We start from the raw sequence: 21,305 nt of genomic DNA, 5'->3' as shown, positions 1-21,305 counted from the left end.
GCCTCCCATGCCCGACACCTGTCATGCTCCTGCCTGATTTCTTCTGCAGCCGTGAGCAGCCAGACGCCATGTGGCAAGTTATGCCAGTGCCACTGCTCGGGGCAGGAGGCCACACAGCTTGTTGTGCTTTTCCACACACGAGTGGTGGCACTGATGCAATGTGCTACATGGCATCCTACCGTGAGCACTGGCACCGGCACAACGAGCCACATGGCATCTGGCCACAAGCGGCAGCACCTGTGTGACCTGCCATGCTGCCTCCTGCCATGAGCGACAGCACCAGCGCAACATGCCATGTGGCATCCTGCTGCAAGTAGTCGCACCGGCGCGATGCACCATGTAGCGTCTAGCTGCAAGCAATTGCAGAAGAAATCTCAGGAGCATGACATGTTTTAGGATGTGGAAGGCTTAGTTGCAGCGGTCCTGAGGTAAGCGGGTGCATGGAGTAGTTCTACCCCCCATCCCAGCTTCATTTTTACGCATGCACCTTGCCCCACCTCATGCAACCAGACGGCGGGACGAGTAGACAGGGCCTTAACCAGGGCTTATTTTTTGGGGTAGAGCTTATATTAAGCAAGTTAGGGCTTATTTTTTGGATAGGTCTTATTTTCAGGAAAATATGGTAGATAAACCATTTTTATTATTCCATGTTAATGAGCTGGATACTCTGGTTAAGTGATATTTTGGGCAAACAGGAAAAAGCAAGATGAAATATATCTGCAGATAACATCAAAAAAACAGAAATATTTTTGTCCAAATCTCCATGGATAAAATATAAATTCTTAGTACAAAATCTCTCTTCAAATATTAGTACATAAATCTATCAGTTTTCCAGGAAATTTTTAATTGATTCCAAAGGATCAGACATATTTATTTAAAAAGATAAATATATTTTAAAAGGGAGAGTAAACATAAAAAACCTGTTGAGGATTTACACACTGAATAATCCAATTTAACTTTTTACAGCAATGAACAAAAATATTACCCTAAAGGAAAACAAGGAAATTTCATACTTATAATACATTTTAAAATGCATGGTTTCTTTTGAAGTATTAAGGTTATTTTAAGAGAAATAATATATTTAACATTCACAAAAGCCCCCACATTCTTGATTCCTAGAAACCAAATTAGCTTCTGATTATTTCTAAACCATGCAAGGGTGCCAAAAGATGTAGCTAGATATGATTACTTTAAAAATTAAGAATTTTAATAAATACCTACTGCATTACTGTTAAGTAGGATAAACATCTTTAAATAATTGTATATTTCCTGTCCAATTCAGTTAGACTACTACTACACACAAAATATTCCAGAATTCTACCTACTGTCTTATCTTTGGACATTTTAAAGCATTTGACAATGGCATATAAATGTTGTTGAATCTGTTATTGGAAATTGAATTTAAATAAAAGTTCATTTCTATGATCAATCAGCTATAGCGAAGGACATAGTTATGTATGGGGGTTGCATGTGTGTGTGAGAAGTGCCCAGCCAGTTGGGGAGGCATATCAGGGGGCAGGTGACATGGGTTAGGAAGGGTACCTAGAAATGCTTGGGGGTAGGCAAGAGGTGCTATGCTGGTCAGGGACTTTATTTGGGGGAGATATGGGTATTGTGTGGAGATGCCCAAGAGGCAGCACATAGTTGGGAAAAGCTCATGGGTGTGGTGCATATCATGCAGGGTGCACAAGAGATGCTGCAACCTTCGGGAAAGGCATATAGGGTGGGACAGGTCAGGAACATTTTGTGGGTGGGGAGTAGCATGAGCCAGGAAGGGTGTGGGCAGAGGTTCCTTCCTCCCTGTCCCTTCCTTCTTTCCCCCTTCTCTTCTCCTTCCAGCAGACAGGTAAGTGGCTGCTGCTGGATGAGGGAGAAAATGAGGGATTGTAAGACTGGCTGGGAAATTGTCTGATTGTTGAAAATGAATATCACATGAATGCAGCAGCAACCCATAGCACTGAAGTAGGGCCAGCTTTCCCACATTCATTCCCTTGGAAGTCATGAGTCCTGGACTTTTTATACATTCTGTAAATTTGGGGTACTTAGTTAAAAACAGTGTTACCCTCTGCTGCATCATTTCACCTAGTTAAAGATCATGACAAGAATTTTTGTAGTATACAGATATCACCAACCAATAGAAGTCTGTCATTCTGGTTTTCTGCCATTTGCTGCAAATTCCAATCTCCACATAGACATAAATACAACAGAAATAAATACAACAACTAGCCCCATTAACTGCAAATGGATTGTGATCTGGGTGAAAAAATATTTTCTATTTAAAGTTGACCCCAGAAATCCAAGGAGAAAGCCTATTTAAAGCTATTTGTCCCCCGCCCCGAAATTTTTTTATTTGTTGTTCTCTTACATAGCATTTTAAGTATACATTCACATAATTGTTATTCTTCTTTACATTTATCATTCTTATACATTTATTATTTCATTTAATAGGTTAAAATATACAGTTTGGGTTGCTTTATTTACCATCCCTTCCGCCAGTTGAAACACGATCTTATTTTCCTTTCTTTTCTTTCTCCCTCCCTCCCTTCTCTACTTTCTTCCTTCCTCCTCTCCTTCCCATTCCTTCTTCCCTTACCTTTCTCCTACTCCTTCCTCTTCCCCTTCCTTCCTTCTCTCCTTCTCCCTTCCATCCTCCTCTCCTCACCTCTTTCTTCTTTCCCCAATCTTCCTTTCATTCTCTCCTCCTGTTTCTCTTTTCTATTATTGTAGGTGTCTCTTTCAGATCTCAGTTTATGTTTCCTTGGGATGGTATTTCCGCAAACCCAAATATTATTTGATATCATTTCTTATTCCCTTACCTTCGCTAATCTATCCTAACTATATTCCCCCCTTTATATACCTCACTTTTTGATATATACTTATATATTTAATATTTTCTTTTCTGTTTTCCCCTTCTTCCCCCCCTTTTCCATTTAACAGTGCATTGTCTGGGTTCTATATCTTCTCCCTATTTTTTTTTCTAGTTTCCTTTCTCTAGCCAATCATAAAATCTTCCCCATGTCTTGAAGTACAGAGATTCCTCTTTATTCTTTATTTTCATTGTCAATTTATTCATCTCTGCACAATCTAATATCTTTATTATCTCTTCATCTGTTGGTAGCTTATTTAATTTCCAATTTTGGGCAAATACAATTCTTGCTGCTGTAGTTACATGTATAATCAAATTAAGTATCCTCTTTCTTGAATTTCTCTGGGATAATACTTAGTAAAAATATCTCTGGTCTAAATTCTATTTCTTGTTGTAACATTTTCTTTAACCATACTCTTATCGTAGTCCAATATTCCCTTGCTTCTGCACATGTCCACCACATATGATAAGAGGAGCCTATTGCTTGTTGAGACTTCCAACATTTCGCTGATTTGTCTTTAAACGTCTTTGCTAATTTTCCCGGTGACATGTGCCATCTATAAAACATTTTGTATAAGTTTTCTTTGTAAGCTATTGACATGGTTAATTTATAGTTCCTTTCCCATAGTTGTTGCCACTTTTCTTGCTCAATCGATCATGTGGCCAAAATTCTTTAACAACTTCTTCTTCTAAGCTAGTTCTTAATATGTAGCTATATAGTTTCTTAATTATTTTTTCTTCCGTTCCCATAAATATCTTATCCAACTCCAAACTTCCTAAGTTAAAACCTAAGATAAAACCCTTTATCTTTTTCATATCTTGATTGTATCTGCAATTGTGAAAACCATCCTATATCAATCCCTTGTTTTTGTTTTAATTCCCCCTTTCTGTTAAGATATCTTTGTATCTAATGATATTTTTCGTACTACTGATATTTGGATTGGATTGGATTTATTGGATTCATATGCCGCCCTTCTCCCAAGGACTCAGGGCGGCGCACATTAAAAAAAACACATATTACAAAAGTTAAAAAAAATTAAATAGAATATCCAAAAAACAAACCCAATTAAGATTTACAATAACATTTTTTTTAAAAAAATGATTAAAATTAACAATAATCAATAATTTATTATGTTTTGTTCAGGCCAGGCTGGCTTGCTGGAAAAGCCAACTTTTTAGGGCACGTTGGAAGGACCGGAGGTCGGGGATTATACGAAGCTCCGGAGGCAGCTCATTCCAGAGGGAAGGCGCTCCCACAGAGAAGGCTCTTCCTCTGGGAGTTGCTAGCCGACACAATGGCCGACGGCACTCTGAGGAGGCCAACTCTGTGGGATCGTACTGGACAGTGGGAGGCTACCGGTGGCAGTAGGTGGTCTCGCAGGCATCCTGGGCCTAAGCCATGGAGCGCTTTAAAAGTCATAATTAGTACCTTGAATCGCACCCGGAAGACAACCGGCAACCAGTGCAGGCCGCCTAAAAAGGGGTGCAACATGGGAGCACCTAGGTGCCCCCATGATAATCCGCGCAGCCGCATTCTGGACCAGTTGAAGCCTCCGGGTGCTCTTCAAGGGCAGCCCCATGTAGAGAGCGTTACAGTAGTCCAGGCGAGAAAGGACGAGGGCATGAGTGACTGTACACAGAGCATCCCGATCCAGGAAGGGGCGCAACTGACATACCAGGCGAACCTGGTAAAAGACCCCCCTGGTCACGGCCGTCAGGTGTTCTTCTAAACTAAGCCGCATATCCAGGACGACGCCCAGATTGTGGGCCTCTCTGAGGGGGCTAAAATTTCTCCCCCTATCATCAAAGATGGAACAAAATGCACAAATTGGGATGACGGAAACCACAGCCACTCAGTCTTGGAGGGATTGATCTTGAGCCTGTTCCTCCCCATCCAGATCTGCACAGCCTCCAGGCATCGGGACATCACGTTGAGGGCATCGTTTGGGTGGTTTGGGGTAGAGTGGCAGCACGGAGTCTCCCCATAATCCTCTCCATGCCCTCGGGGGTCACAGGGTCAAACTCATCCCAGATGTTCTCCACAAGATTCATCCCTGTCAACTCGTCCGAATCTACCCAGTCAGAGTCCAAGCCTGTCCAGATCTGAGTGATTTTATCCTGCAGATACTGAACAAATTATTCAGCCCCACCCTGCAAGGGGTCTTTCCCAGTTCCTTGGTTAAGTAAGGAGCGGGTCACCCTAAACAGGGCGACTGGGCAGTTATCTGCGGACCGATAAGAGTGGAAAAATGTTGCCATTTTGCCGCTTTTATCGCCACTAAGTAGGATTTAATATGAATTCTTACTAGTGTTCGATCAGATTCGGACCGGCTGGCCCTCCAACCACTCTCTAGGCGTCTTTTCCGGCGTTTCATCTCCCGGAGCTCCTCGGTAAACCAGGGAGCTACCCGGGATCCACACCGGGTCAGAGGCTGCAAAGGCACAACACGATCCAAAGCCCCAATGGCCGCCCTATCCCAGGCTTCCACTAGGGCTTGGGTCGAATTGTGAGCAAGGGATTCAGGAAAAGTCCCAAGCTCCATCAGGAACCTTTCAGGGTCCATCAGGCGCCTGGAGCGGAACCATCTAGTCGGTTCCACCTCCCTGCGGTGAGGGGTAGCAGTATGGAAGTCAAGCCTGATGAGGAAATGATCCGACCCTGACAAGGGTTGGATAGAAATATCCCCTAAATCTAGATCATTCATTCACTACCCAGAGACAAAAATCAGGTCGAGCGTGTGTCCCCCATTATGGGTGGGGTTTTGAATTAACTGAGTTAGGTCCATAGCCGTCATGGAAGCCGAGCTTACTCGGATGTCTCGCCAATGGAAGGCAGATTGAAATCCCCCAGGATCATAAGCCTGGGGAAATCCACCACCAATCCAGCTAATACATCCAGCAGCTCCGGCAGGGCCGATGAAACGTAGCAGGGAGACAGGTACGTAACAAAAAGGCTCACCTGAACTCCAAGACCCCATTTCACAAAAAGGGACTCACACCCGCCTATCTGAGGCACAGGGGTGCAACTGATGTACCAGGCGAACCTGGTAAAAGGCCCCTCTTGTCACAGCCGTCAGGTGTTCTTCTAAATTAAGCTGCGTATCCAGATCCAGGAGGACGCCCAGATTGTGGGCCCTCTCTGAGGGGGCTAAAATTTCTTGGAGACCGGACGATAGTTGGCTAAAGAAGCTGGGTCCAGGGAAGGCTTCTTAAGGAGGGGCCTCACCACCGCCTCCTTCAAGGAAAGAAGCCCTCTTCTCAATGAAGCGTTGGTAATCACCTGGAGCCAGCCTTGTGTCACCTCCCGGGAAGCCGAGACTAACCAAGAGGGACACGGGTCCAGCACACAAGTGGCAGCACTGAGATGTGTCAATGCTTCCATTGTTGAAAGCCACATTGGTATTTCTAAATAGTGTTTCCCTTTCATTCTTTCCCATATTGTTAACAATCCATTCCTTACATAATGGCTTTGAAAATAGCCATGTGCCTTACTTTTAGCATACCATAAAAAAGCATGCCAACCTAGTTGCAAATCATGACCTTCCAATGTCAATAATCTTGTATTACTCAGTAGAATCCATTCTTTCATCCAAGCTAATCCCGCTGCTTGATAGTACAATTCCCAGTTTGGTAATCCAAATTCACCTCAAACTCTTGCATCTTGCAACATTTTTATATTAATACTTGCTTTTTTCCCCTGCCATATATATTTCCCCGCTATTTTATTCATACTTTCAAAGTATTTTTTCTCTAATTTTATCGGTATTGTTTGCAATAGGTATAGCAATCTTGGTAGTATATTCATCTTTACTACTGCTATTCTTCCCATCAATGATAATTGTAGGTTTTTCCATCTTTCCAGATCTATTTCTAGTTATTTTCTCACCTTATAATAGTTATCCTCCTTTAGTGTTACACACCTTGATGTCAATTGAATACCCAAATACTTCACTTTTTTCACCAGCTGTATGTCCAGTTTGTCCATCAACTCTCTTTTCTGTTTTTCTGTCATATTTTTCACCAGAATTTTTGTTTTATCTTTATTAATCTTCAAGCCTACTACTTCTCCATATTCTTCTATTATTTCAACTAGTTTTGGCCCTGTTTCTACTGGATCTTTCATAATAAACACGAAATCATCTGCGAATGCTTGTAATTTATATTCTTCTTTCTTGACCCTCATCCCTTTTACCTCTTTATTTTGTTGTATTTCTCTATTCAAAATCTCTAGTGTCAGTATAAATAATAATGGTGATAGTGGACATCCTTGTCTAGTTCCCTTCGTGATTTCTATCTTTCCTTTCATCTCACTATTTACCATTACCTTTGCAGATTGGTTATTATATATTGTTTTGATCATATTTATGAACCCTTAACCAAATCCCATTATTTGAAATTGCATTATCATAAATTGCCAGTTCACATTATCAAAGACCTTTTGTGCATCCAGAAATAACAATGCCATTTGCTTCTCTGAGTGGGCTTCGTAGTACTCTAGCGTATTCAATACAGTTCACATATTGTCTCCGATCTGTCTCTTAGGGAGATATCTATTTTGGTCTATGTGTATAAGTTCATTTAAGAGTCTCTTCATTCTTTCTGCAATTATTGATGTAAAAATTTTATAATCCACATTTAGTAGTGAAATTGGTCTATAGTTTTTTACTTGTTGTAGATCTGACTCATCTTTTAGTATAAGCGTCAATATTTCTGGTATTTTTGCCTCCCTTAGTAAGTCATTAAATAGTTTCCACATTACATTGCTTCATATTTCTTGTAGTGTTTGATACAGTTCTGCCGGTAATCAAATCTGGTCCTGTTACCCCCTTCTTTTGCCTTTTGATGCCTTCTATTACCTCCATCATTGTAATTCTTTCTTCTAGTGCCTTCTTAAATTTTTCTAGGATCTCAGTTATTCTGGTTTTCTCTAAGAATTGTCTTATTTTCCCTTCTGATATCCCCTCATGTTGATACAGCTTGTAGTAGTTCTCAAATTTTTTTCTTTTCTCCATTTGAATGTTGTAGATTCTCTTCTTCATCCACCAATTAGCTTATCAGCTTTTTTTCTGTTTCCTTTTTCAACTTGTAGGCCAGCCAACATCCTGGTTTATTTGCATTTTCAAAAAAGTTTTGTTTTGCCAATTTTATTTTGTTTGCCAAATCTTCATTTTCTATCTGGTTCAGTTTATGTTTTTGCAGTTCCAACATATTTTTTACTTTTTTGTTTTGTGGGTTTTTCTACAACTCCATCTCCAAATTTTTATATTCTAATTCCAACTATTCTTTTTTCCTAAGTATGTCATTGTGACACCACTGATATATGCTTTACAGATGTCCCATTCATTCTGTAATGATGTGTCTTCCTTTCTATTTTCCTGGAAGAAATATATCAGTTCTTTTTCCAAATATTGCTGGAAACTTTTTTCATTTAATATTCTTGAGTTTAAAGTCCATTTCCCCCTTTTCCTCTGTCCCTTCCAAGTCATTGTTATTGGATTATGATCAGCCCATGTGCTAATGTCTATGTCTATTTTGAATGTTTTGAGTATTAACTCTGTTGACATCCACATCATATCTATTCTTGACCAAGACAAGTGTCTCTTTGAGTAGAAAATATATTGTCTTTCTTTCGGGTGTCTTATCCTCCAAACGTCTTGAAAATTTAATTCTTCCACCATCGTGAAAAATGTTTTGGGTAGGGTTTTTCTCGGCTTCTTGTTCATCTTTGTGGATTTATGGTCTATTCCACTATTTATGATTGCATTAAAGTCTCCTAGTATATATATATATATATCTTTGTATTCATATTCTATTATCTTTTGTGTAGCTTCCCAAAAAAATCTTCTTGTTTATCATTTGGGGCGTATATTGCCACTAATAATATCTTTCTCAAGTTCATCATTATCTCCACCATCAGTATTCTCCCCTTCCCATCTTCAAAAATTATATGTGATTGAATTGTCTTTCCAATATATAATGCTATTCCCTTTTTACTTTGGTCAGTCAGATTTGTGTACAAATTACCTAGTTTTATCTGTTCCAAAAATGTTCTGTTTTTCTTTCTAATATGTACTTCCTATAAGCATATAATGTCTAATTTCAATTTCTCTTATTTGTTGAATGTTCTTCTTTTTATTGCCGAGTTTAGTCTGTTTATGTTAATTGAGATTACTTTTATTTCTTCCTCCATGACATTGGTTTATAGGTTTAGTTGATCTAGTCATTCTCAGATCCCTCTGCTCCTTTGTCTCTTTGACCCTTGCTCCTTTTTTTAGCGCTTTCTCTTCCTGTTCTTTCTCCGTCTTCCCTTGATCTTTCCCCTTAGCTTCCTGGCATTTGGCTCCTCCCTCTTCTCTTACCAACATTCTCTCCTGTGCCACTATATACAATATAATACAATAGCAGAGTTGGAATGACATACCTTTTCCGATCTCTTAACCTCCACTTTCTACCCCTCTAGGAGGTCAGGTGGTAAAATGGAGAAGGATGTGAGGGCTTGCACCAGAGGATCCATCTGAAGAAGCTTTAAAAGATCCTCAAAGGTGGGATCCACTGTATAAAGTTTCCTATCATTGTTACTAGGCATGGCGAGTGTGCCAGGTTGCGCCCACCGGCGTTGTACCACATTCAGGAACAACTTGGGAATGGGCATGATTTCTTGGGGAACAACGGGCTCCTCAAAGAGCCCTTCACTGGGGTCCGACAGATCAGTAGTGGCCTGGTTGGGAGCAGAAACACCCAAGGGGGTAGCAGCCTTGGCCTTATTCAAGATGGTCTTGAAAGAAATATGCTTAAAAAGGCCGGCAATGCTGGTTTATCAGGAATGGCTCCCTCGTCCCCAGAGAATTCCTGTTCTGGCAGGACATCCTCATCCACAGCCGAAACTTCGCTATCCAGCGAAGACTGATGGGAAGGTGACCCCTGGGGCGCCTCCTGAGGAGAAATCCTATTGGAACTAGACCTGCATGGGAGTTTAGATCATTGTTTAAGACCTTCTGTAATGCCTTGGGAAATGGCCCTGGCTATCACCTCCTGCATTTCCAGGGATAGAGCAGGTCCCTGATCCTCTACAGGCCTAGCCCATTTTGCGGGCTGAGGTAAGGGGCACTGGGGCGCCAGGGGCAGAACTGGCAGGGCATCCTCCTCGGCTTCCAGCGGGCAATGAAATAAATCTGTATTGTCCGCTGTGGATGGCCTAGGAGAGCCTGCAGAAACCAATGAGGCATCGGAGAAAAATTCCTGACCTTCCTCCTCACTATCTGACATAGTATGACTTCAAGTGGCAGGGCTTGGCACCTCGGGTGAACCCCCTGTGGCTTCCAGGGGAACAGTCACAGATTGGCGCTGGGCTTTCTCAAACTGCTTCTCTGGCGCCTTTTGGTGTCTAAGGGCTACCTTGTCTTGCGTTTTGGCCTGCTTCTTACCCCCTGCCTATTGTTGTTTGCTGAGGGCTTCTGAGGCTGCCTTGCTAGCCTGCCTAGTATATCCCCTGCTGGTTGAGGGCCTTGGCTGTTCTGAGTCCTCAGCTGCCTCTGCCATTGTGGGATTGTTGGTAAAATCCGTAGCAGGCAGTCGAAACCCCACTCACCACGAAGATGGTATGGCAGATATCATGGTGGCTGCTATGCAGAGAGAGTCCTAAAATTGATGAACTGGCGCTGGCAATCAATGACCGTGTGGCGCGATCTGAAGTCCCTCAGCACCCTGTAGATATCACCAACTGGAGTATGACGATAGGACAGGCACAAACTCTGCTGCTGCAACTCTGAGGACGAGAGACCTCTCTGCTGGCCTTTGGAGTCAATCCACTGCCTAGACAGACAGAGAGGCTCCACGCGGCGATCTGGAGAGAGCAACGTTTGTCGGGCAGCTCCAATGAGCATAGCGGAAGAAGGCACCGTCTAAAATTGCCACCGCATCAAATTCTTCTCAGCAATTAAACAACAGTGATTCCAGCAAACGTGGATTTGATTGAAGTAATTCTATATAGAACATAATATGTTCTCTCAAAGGATAAGTAAAATTTGTTCCAATATATCTTTTTTAAAAAAAAATCTTGTTCACATAAAACTTTATATTGCTAATTAACATGGCCCCCAGGAAGAGATAAATATATAAAGTCCTTTAAGATCCTGGATCCATGTCCCAATTTCTCAGCCTAATTTTTCAACTACTCCTTTGTTAAAATGAAAGATTCTAGCTGTGAACTGAAAGAATTCAAAAATGAATCAGATAACTGAAAGAATTTTTTTCCCTTCAAGCTTCTCCAACTGCAGGAATAAGTAGCTATTCCCGATAACTATGAAATAAAGCAAATGTTGAAGTTTAACTGTTACCTATGGTAACTGTATCCTATTTATCCTGTTTTGCTCCATTCTCATCATTAGTAGGAATAGCTACTGAGACTATGATAGTTATAATAGAAATGGGAACTGGGAAATGATGAAAAGAGTCCTGAAAATATTTACCTTCCAAAATCACAAAGTTTTAGAACAGCTGTGTCAGGGTCCAACAAAAGATTCTGTGGTTTTATATCCCGATGACATATTCCAAAGGAATGGATATAGGCTAAACTTCGGAATAATTGATACATATACAACTGTAATATAAAAAACAAATATTGTGATCAAAATTTCCATATCAAAACATTTGAAAATAGAAAATTTTATAAGATTTTTATAATACTTAAAACACTATCTCAATGCATTTTTTCTTCATAACATACACATTTACACATCTTACAAAACATTTTTTCACATTTCTTTTGGCACAAAACGTACCACTTACATTACAGAATGTATGCTGTTATCCTTCATTTTAATGTTACCGTGGATGTTTTAAATTTGCTATTCTCTATACTGCTATTCTTTACGTTTGGTAAGCTGGCAAGAGTTAGTCGGGTCCAAAATTAATTAATTAGTCTCATCCCAAATATGAAGCATGATGGTGGAAGTCTCACATCTGAGGTCTCCAAACCAGAATGGCTTATAATCACTTTGGGAATGGATCATGAATTGTATTTACAAATTCCAAAGGAGAACATCAAATTGAAGCTTAAATGAATATGAGACACGCATCCTAAACACACAAGTAATGGCATCTGCCACAGTCTTTTCTTATTTTTTATTTTATCAACTGCCCTTTAATAGAAGATAAGCATTCAAATTTGCAGAAAGACATATAGATGAAACTCGAAAAATTAGAATATTGTGCAAAAGTTCATTTATTTCAGTAATGCAACTTAAAAGGTGAAACTAATATTTGAGATAAGACTCATTACCTGCAAAGCAAGATAGTTCAAGCCATGATTTGTCATAATTGTGATGATTATGGTGTACAGCTCATGAAAACCCCAAATCCACCACCTCAGAAAATTAGATTAGATGCAAGCAATAAAACAAGGATTGTACATAGAATAATATCAGATCTCTGAAAAGTATAAGCATGCATATGTACTCAGTACTTGGTTTGGACCTTTTTTGCAGCAATTACTGCCTTAATATGGTGTGGCATGGAAGCTATCAGTCTGTGGCACTGCTGAGGTGTTATGGAAGACCAGGATGCTTCAATAGCGGCCTTCAGCTCTTCTGCATTATTCGGTCTCATGTGTCTCATCTTTCTCTTGGCAATGCCCCATAGATTCTCTATAGGGTTCAGGTCAGGAGAGTTTGCTGGCCAATCAAGTACAGTAATCCAACAGTCATTGAACCAGGTTTTGGTGCTTTTGGCAATGTGGGCAGCTGGAAAATGAAGTCAGCATCCTCACAAATTTCGTCTGCAGAAGGAAGCATGAAATGCTCCAAAATATCCTGGTAGACGGCTGCGCTGACCCTGGTCTTAATGAAGCACAGTGGTCCAAAGTCCTGTTGCTCAGTAGTCCCAAGTCCTCTTTTCTGATGAGAGCAACTTTTGCATCTCATTTGGAAACCATGGACCCAGAGTATGGAAGAAGAATGGAGAGGCCAATCAAGCAGAGTAATCCCACGGTCATTGGACCAGTTTTTGGTGCTTTTGGCAAAAGTTGCTCTCATCAGAAAAGAGGATTTTGGACTAAGGAGCAACAGGACTTTGGACCACTGTGCTTCATTAAGACCAGGGTCAACGCAGCCGTCTACCAGGAGATTTTGGAGCACTTCATGCTTCCTTCCGCAGACGAGCTTTATGGGGATGCTGACTTCATTTTCCAGCTGCCCACACTGCCAAAAGCACCAAAACCTGGTTCAATGACTGTGGAATTACTGTGCTTGATTGGCCAGCAAACTCGCCTGACCTGAACCCCATAGAGAATCTATGTGGCATTGCCAAGAGAAAGATGAGAGACATGAAACTGAACAATGCAGAAGAGCTGAAGGCCGCTATTGAAGCATCCTGGTCTTCCATAACACCTCAGAAGTGCCATAGGCTGATAGCTTCCATGCCACGCCGCATTGAGGCAGTAATTGCTGCAAACGGGGCCCAAACCAAATACTGAGTACATATGCATGCTTATACTTTTCAGAGGTCCGATATTGTTCTATGTACAATCCTTGTTTTATTGATTGCATGTAATATTCTAATTTTCTGAGATTGTGGATTTGGGGTTTTCATGAGCTATATGCCATAATCATCACAATTATGACAAATCACGGCTTAAACTATCTTGCTTTGCATGTAATGAGTCTTATCTCATATATTAGTTTTCACCTTTTAAGTTGCATTACTGAAATAAATGAACTTTTGCACGATATTCTAATTTTTTGAGTTTCACCTGTATTTGCACCAAGTAAAGGTTTCTCAGCTTCTGTTTGCTTCAACAGGTGAAGATGAACAGATGAAACAAAAACATCTGACAGGATGCTCACACATGTAATTATTTATTAATGTAATTATCTATTAATTCCTACAGATGCAACAGGGAATATTAGGCATATTCTGTGAAATACTGAGAGCAATTAATTCCAGGGTTATCATCACCAGAGTCTCACCAGCAACAACATTCTCCAATGGCTTTTACACCTATAAGGGTTTAATGAAAAGTAGTGCCACTTTCCTAGTCGTTTCGATAGCTTAAGTTTAAATTGGGAATTTTTAATAAAAGAAAAAAGAATCACTTGGCTGAGTGGGGAATTATAAAAATTAATAAAATAAGTAAAATCTTTGAAAGGAGCTCTTTTATTGTTTGTATTTACTTCTGTATATAGTCAATACCATTTGCTACATACATCTGCCAACATTGGACAAACGTATCAAGCCTGTTGGACAAGTTTATTAAACTCCACACACTGTCTTTTCAATCAGGTCCTGACATAGATCTCTTCATTTGAATCAAACAGGGAGCTACAAAGGTATTCTTTCAGATCTAGAACTTTTCAGCTCCTACCCTTGACCACACCTTCTGCCCCGCCAGGGTTCCTCCTCTGGAGGATTCACCTCTAGCTTTTCTCCTCAGCTGACACGCCCCCATCCATTTTCCCTGGCCAATGGGCCAACCCAGATGATATAAGGCTGTGATGGCGAACCTATGGCACATGTGCCCGAAGTGGCATGTGGAGCCATGTTGCTTGGCACGGACAGCATCACCTGTTTCTCTTCCGGTTACTGCTGCACATGGGCACGTGACAATCAGCTGGCCATTGTGCGTGTGGCAGTGCCGGAAACCAGAAGAGCTAGTCTTCCATTTTCCAGAATGAGAATGCATTCTGGCCAGCTGATTGGCGTATGCGCAGCAGTAACCGGAAGACTTGCTGGCCAGTGCGCATGTATGTGCCAGAAACCGGAAGTTCATTTTCCGGCACGCGCATGCCCCCTGGGCAGCTCCTCTTCCTGTTCATGGCCCAGACTGGCTTGTGCACATGCGAAGTCCTCCCTTTCTGGCACTCGGTGCCGAAAAGGTTCACCATCACTGATATGTTTCCTGCTGGAGCAGGGGATTGGACTAGATGATCTCCAAGATCCCTTCCAGCCATGAATTGCTGTGCTGTTTCAAAGCATCCTCTGAAACTGTATCTATTGCCAGGGTTTGTGGTCCTTCCTTCCTCTCCTTTTTCTCTCCCTCCTTCCATATCTCAGTCACTTTCTCTTCCCTCTTTCTTTCTCTTCCCTTCTTTCTCTCTTTCTTTCTCCCTTCCCACCTTTACTTTCTTTCTTGTCTCCTCTCTGTGTCTGTCTCTGTCTCTCTCTCCTCTCTGCCCCTTCCCTTTGGATGAAGCTGGCGTACTCCCCCGCCCGCTCTTTCTTTCCGGTTCATTATCAGGGACACACGATCAGGTACAGGGGAGCTTCCACCCCCACCTCTTCCTACTCCTAACAAGCGTTTGGCTTTCCTAAAGCCATTTGGCAGCAGCACATCCCCCAAACCCCAACATTGATAGCCAGAAGGCACCGATTGCACCGTGGCTTCTGGCTGCCAGCATTGGCAGCTAGCCGATTGATTGGCGGCTAATTGCCCCAGGTGGCAGAAAGCCCAGGATAAACCCTGCTTTGGCGAATGGGCCATGCCAAAGTGCATGGGACAGAGGGGCCGTGGCCCATTGGCCAGAGCAAATGGGTGGGGCATGTCAGCCAAGGAGAAAAGCTAGAAGTGAATCCCGTAGGAGGAACCCTGGTGGAGAAGAAGGAATGGCTATGGGTAGGAGCCGAAAAGTCCCATTCCAATTCTTTCAATTTGGGAGAAGACAAAAGGTGCACATCACCAGGTCTGGACTGCATTAGAATGTGGTAAAATTGTGAGATCCAACTTTGCAATTGTCTCTTGGATGGCTGGAGGTATAAAGCATTGCCTTGTGTCTCCAAGCTTGCTCAATTGTTTTAAAGTTGTAACTGTTACAATGTTGTACTTCTTGTTGATCGCTAATTCAAGGAAACCCATATGAATATTTTCATCTGCATTCCCCACTCCAAACGTAACCATGAATTTTCCTGCTGAAGCCTAAGTTTTGTTTTATTTTACCCCCTGCAGGTAAAGCTTTGTGATATTCCATGCACTGATGCTTCCTTTCTGGATCATAATGATGAGTCCATATTACATGTAATGTCATAATGCTATGAAGAAATTACTCACTTTCATTGTCTTGGTGTGACAAAAATTGATATGTTTCAGTTCTTGAAACTTTCATCTTCGCCATCAGCATTCTAAGACACTATCTATTACAAACTTCACACACATTGACAAGCTTGATAATTTAGCTCTAAATGATCTGCTGTCTTTAATCAGTTATTCAACCTTTCTCATGTAAAACTCAAGTAGTTATTATCACAGACTTGATTACACTTGATTATAGAAACAGATCATTTGCCATCTTTCCATTTTTTGACCTAATACATACATATACAATACATACAATAGCAGAGTTGGAAGGGATCCTGGAGGTCTTCTAGTCCAACCCCGTCTAGGCAGGAAACCCTACACCTTTCAGACAAATGGCTATCCAACATCCTCTTAAAGACTTCCAGTGTTGGGGCATTCACAACTTCTGAAGGCAAGCTGTTCCACTGATTAACTGTCAGAAAATTTCTCCTTAGTTCTAAGTTGCTTCTCTCCTTGATTAGTTTCCACCCATTGCTTCTTGTTCTATCCTCAGGTTCCTTGGAGAATAGTTTGACTCCCTCTTCTTTGTGGCAGCCCCTGAGATATTGGAACACTGCTATCATGTCTCCCCTAGTCCTTCTTTTCATTAAACTAGACATACCCAGTTCCTGCAACCTTTCTTCATATGTTTTAGTCTCCAGTCCCCTAATCATCTTTGTTGCTCTTCTCTGCACTCTTTCTAGAGTCTCCACATCTTTTCTACATCGTGGAATATTTAAATGGTTGTCCACTAGGACTCCAAGATCCCTTTCCCAGTTACTACTGTTGAGCTAGGTACCACCTATACGGTACCTGTGCATTTCATTTTTCTTGCTTAAATGTAGAACCTTACTCTTTTCACCATTGAATTTCATTTTATTAGATAGTGTCCAATGTTCAAGTTTGTCAAGATCCTTCTGTATCTTGAGCCTATCTTCTGGAGTGTGGCTATTCTTGCCATCTTGGTGTCATCTGCAAATTTGATGAGTTTCCCATTTATTCCCTCATCCAAATCATTGATGAAGATGTTGTTGAAGAGTACTGGGCCTAAAACAGAGCCTTGGGGTACTCCACTGCATACTTCCCTAATGACACAGTATTCACAACCAGTGTCCTAAACTGCATCTGGCAATGGATTTCAATTTTGCTGGCAATCAAAAATTTACTCACATCACATTGTTTAAAACTTAATGACAGGTTTCAACTTTACAAACAATAGCCATACAATTTTTATTCAAAGGAATTTCCATCAAATGAAAGAACAGATGTTAATACTGCCATCTGTTGGTGATTTTTAGTACCAAGCCATTAAATTTATACAACTCTCATAAAACAACAGCATCAATAGCATTTTAGCATGAAAGTTTAGCAACCATTTCCACAACAAAATTGAAGTAGAGGAGTGTTAAATGGAAAGGAAACATTTACTGTTTCCCTCCAGAAACAGAACAGGAAGAGATAATGGCTGTCCATCAAAAGTAGTCTGCTCTATGGAGTACACTTCGAAAATAGAGTCCCAAGTTCCACAAATCTTCCAGGAGGTAAAAAGTCAATCAACCACAGTCAGATCAATTCCAACAAAACAAATTGCAAAATGGAAAAAAGAAAACAAAAGAAAGGGAAACAACAAGCAATTCAAATAAAATGTGATGGTATATGGCTTTGAATACCCATTATGGAGGTGGAGTATATTCTGCTATCAAATAGGGACTAAGGAGAAATAATAGGAGCTACAACTTTAGAGCATATTGACTCCAAAGAAAAAGGGATGGATTTCCTACTAAATAAATTTCAGTTCCAAAACTTTCTGAGTGGTACAAATAGAGACAAAAAACATAACCAAGAATTATTGAGTTTCTTACCTTCACAAATATCATAGGGAGCGTCTGTTTGGCTCGACTATAATGCCTTGCCACTCTGTATACTGTCTCAGGAACATAGTCCAACACCAAATTAAGATATACCTCATCTTTCTGGAAGGGAAGAAAAGCAAAAAAACAAGAAAAGCTGTAATAAGATATCCATATCATAATACTCATTACTATTATAACATAGTATGGTTTTTCAAGCACATATGCAAATTTTTATAAACTTTTTGTTAAAATTTGTTATCTGACAAATGTCATTTCTGCAAAGGCTACCACTTATGCAAATAAGGTTATATAAGGAATGCAATAAAATTAAATCCTATTTCAACACCAACTTATCATATGAAGTTTATTTGAAACAGAGGTATAGAAATATGAATATTATGAAGTAAATTCATCTACTACATTAAGGGAAAAGAATGAGAAAAAAGAAGGACGGTGACAAAAAAGCTCAAGGGGAACTAGATAGTGAAATATATTATAAGTGTGCTATGAAAAAATCCTAACATTTTAAACATTCAAAATGTAACCTAAAAACAGATTCTACCCCCTGAAGTTACACAAGAATAAGAACTATATTTGTTGCTGTTCAACTACATATTTGTTCCATCAAAATGAGCCAGACTGCAAATACTGCTTCAAATATTCTGCCTTTTATTTTTTATAAATTCCTTTAAAATACATGCTGCTTTGTATGCATTATGTTTGTGCATTCAGCCATCCCCTACTTTTGTTGTCAGAAAATGAATTTTCAAAATGATAAGGAGATGATTCACACTAAAGCTTTGTCTGTTGCTTGTATTGTCCTACACATCTGTTGACATTCTAAAATATATTTTTTTCCAACTTACCTTCTCTCCACTGGAGTAAAAGAAATAACGTAATCTGACAATGTTACAATGATCAAGCTTTCTCATGATTTGAAGCTCTCGATTCTAAAAAAAGAAACAATATTATTTAAAAAGTCATTTTCTAAAATCTCATCACTTCATATGATTTGATATACATACTGTATGGATTTTTTTAGTGCACTTAGACAGTATGTTCAGTATTTAAAATCATTTAAAGTATATAATACGTTAACAGAATAGATTCAAATAAAATTAAAGCTCCATACAAATTACCTGAAAAATTGGAAGGTTCATGCTAGTATTTCCCAATTCCTAGGAAAATATATGTTACAGTATATTAGATGCCTGCAAAGAATATTTACAGAATTGAAGAGTTGAAAAGACCCATTAAGTTTGTTAAATCTAACTTGCATTCAATGCAGGAATCTAAATTAAAACATCCATCTAGCATGATTGTCTAGCTATCTCATGAATCAACAAATAGAACTCTTATCATTTTGGGCAATTGCTTCTACATTAAGTTTCTTCCAACATTCAGCTGGAATCCTCTTTTTACACCCTGAGATTATACAACACAGGACTTTACTTTCTTCTATATCGTATTTTTATCTTTTGGGTACCCCCTTCAATATTTACTTATCAGTGATATCTAAAATCTTCTTCATAAGAATTTCTAATTTTCTAATTATCATTAAAACTTCTCATCTCTGAGCCTGCCCCCAGTTCTCTAAATTCTTCTTAGAGTAGGGTATAGAACTGAGAACTATTTTTGAATGGGAATCTCACTAAAGTAGAATAAGATAGAATGATTGTTTCCCATGATTTTCATTGCTATTTGAGACTATAAATATGTAAACTGTGCAAAAAAGAAAAAAGAATATGCCATAGTGATTAATACAGTATTTGGATTAAATCCAAAAAGCCCAGACTCTCCTGAAAAGAAAATACAAATACTACCATGATAAAATATCTACTTTTTAATTGACAGTAATCAAATATTACAATGCAATCCTATTGCCCTTTACAGAAATTAACAAATTAACTGTTACTGTAAATATTATACAAACCAATAGAAAGGTTTGTATAGAAGAATCACAACTGTAAAAGAAATTACATTTTGTAAGTTTGCCTGTAACTGATCATACCAAAGTCAATACAAATATATCTTCAGTGAGGAGTGGAGCTGCCTCAGTGAGTTCCTGCATTTGTCTTTGTAAATTAGTCCTCATTATTTTAAGTTGCCCCAATTTCTAGGATTGTTTGAGATTGCTTAGCGTTTTTTCTTTCTTTTCTTTTAACTCTTTAGAGCTTAAAAGTTCAAGCACTCAAGTTTTAATCATTCAATCATGATATGCTATATTTCTCTGCAAGAATCAGTGAGTCACAAGTACAGGTAGTCCTCAACTTACAACAATTGAGCACAAAATTTATGTTGTTTAATGAGACATTTGTTAAATGAGTTTTACGACATTTCTTGCCACAGTTAAGTGAATCACTGCAGTTGTTTAGTAACATGGTTCTTAAGTGAATCTTGCCTCCCCATTGACTTTGCTTGTCAGAAGGTCGTAAAAGCTGTCACATGACTTTGCAACCATCATAAATATGAACCAGTTGCAAAACCTCTAAATTTTAATCTTGTGATGCTGCAGTGGTCATAAGTGTGAAAAACAGTCATAAGTCACTTTTTTCAGTGCCTTGTAACTTTTAATGGTCACTAAATGAACTATTGTAGTACCTGTAGTATATACAAATAGCTGAGGGCTACCTGTATATACTTTGGAAAACTATTTTTTTTCTGCTGGCTTGTAAAAATCCTGTTTCTGGAAACATAAGTTAAATGCAACTGCTCAGTAGGGGATACTTTATTCAGAAGCAAGGCAGGACGGAAGTAGCAAGAGGCTACCTCTCTTCATGTAGCTTTCAGGTGTAAAGAAATGCCAGAGGCCCTGTGTGGGTGGTTGGGAGCCAAAGCAGACAAACAGCTTATATGGGATCAACTTTTTACAATGACAGAATCTGTAGATGTGTTGAATCGGTCATCATTTGTTTCTGACACCCAGGAGGACAGAGTATTCCCTATATGCTTTACTTCCTGTCTGCTTCCCACCTACTGGCTTGCCTTCTGCCTGTCTGTCGTTTTTATTGAACGTTGCTTTCCACTGTTACCTTCTGCCAAGAGCTGCCTTCTTTTGAACTAACAAATCCTTGTTTATCTAGGGCTCCAATTGTTCAAACTTTTCCATCAAGATCTATCCCGCTCTTATTACTTTGTAAGTAATTCAAAGTGGTGAATATACCTAACATTCTTTTCTCCTATTTTTGCTAATCTTTTGGGAGCTGAGGGTGATTGACTGGCCCAAAATCACCCAATCAGCTTTCATGCCTAAGGCAGAACTATAGCAGAACTCAAGAGTAACCTGGTTTCCAGACCAGCATCTTAACTACTACACTAAACTGACTCTCTTCTGAAATGATTTTGAAGAGCCCTACCAACACAATATTTACATGAGTCGTAATACAGTATGCAAAATGCAAAATGAGGAAATGCTAATGTATTTATAAGTATTGGTTAGTTTCTGACTGATTATATATGCATAGAAAAATAGCTTCCATAAATTAAACATTGCCAAAACCCAAGACTTAGGTAACTCTTGCAAGCTCTATTTTCATATGAG

General features: G+C 39.8%; 1 protein-coding gene across 4 annotated transcripts in view; it reads right to left on the bottom strand.

Annotated features, from left to right (window-relative positions):
• Positions 1–21,305, bottom strand: part of GSK3B (glycogen synthase kinase 3 beta) — a 116,176-nt gene that overhangs the window by 44,956 nt on the left and 49,915 nt on the right. For 3 of the 4 annotated variants that reach the window (XM_014066531.2, XM_014066532.2, XM_014066533.2), the window contains exons 3-5: positions 18,631–18,714; positions 17,774–17,884; positions 11,335–11,465 (exon numbers count right to left, since the gene is read on the bottom strand). In XM_014066531.2, coding sequence (XP_013922006.1) covers positions 11,335–11,465; positions 17,774–17,884; positions 18,631–18,714 — 326 coding nt within the window. The remainder of the gene's footprint in view (positions 1–11,334; positions 11,466–17,773; positions 17,885–18,630; positions 18,715–21,305) is intronic. The other variant, XM_087716528.1, reaches the window with a different exon arrangement.

The sequence above is a fragment of the Thamnophis sirtalis genome, unplaced genomic scaffold (assembly GCF_051295495.1).
Source record: "Thamnophis sirtalis isolate CommonGarterSnake01/CBP01778 unplaced genomic scaffold, rThaSir2_p1.2 scaffold_5, whole genome shotgun sequence".
Classification (NCBI taxonomy): Eukaryota; Metazoa; Chordata; class Lepidosauria; order Squamata; family Natricidae; genus Thamnophis; species Thamnophis sirtalis.
Note: the sequence above shows the minus strand (reverse complement) of the source record. Positions and strands in the feature narration are given on the sequence as shown.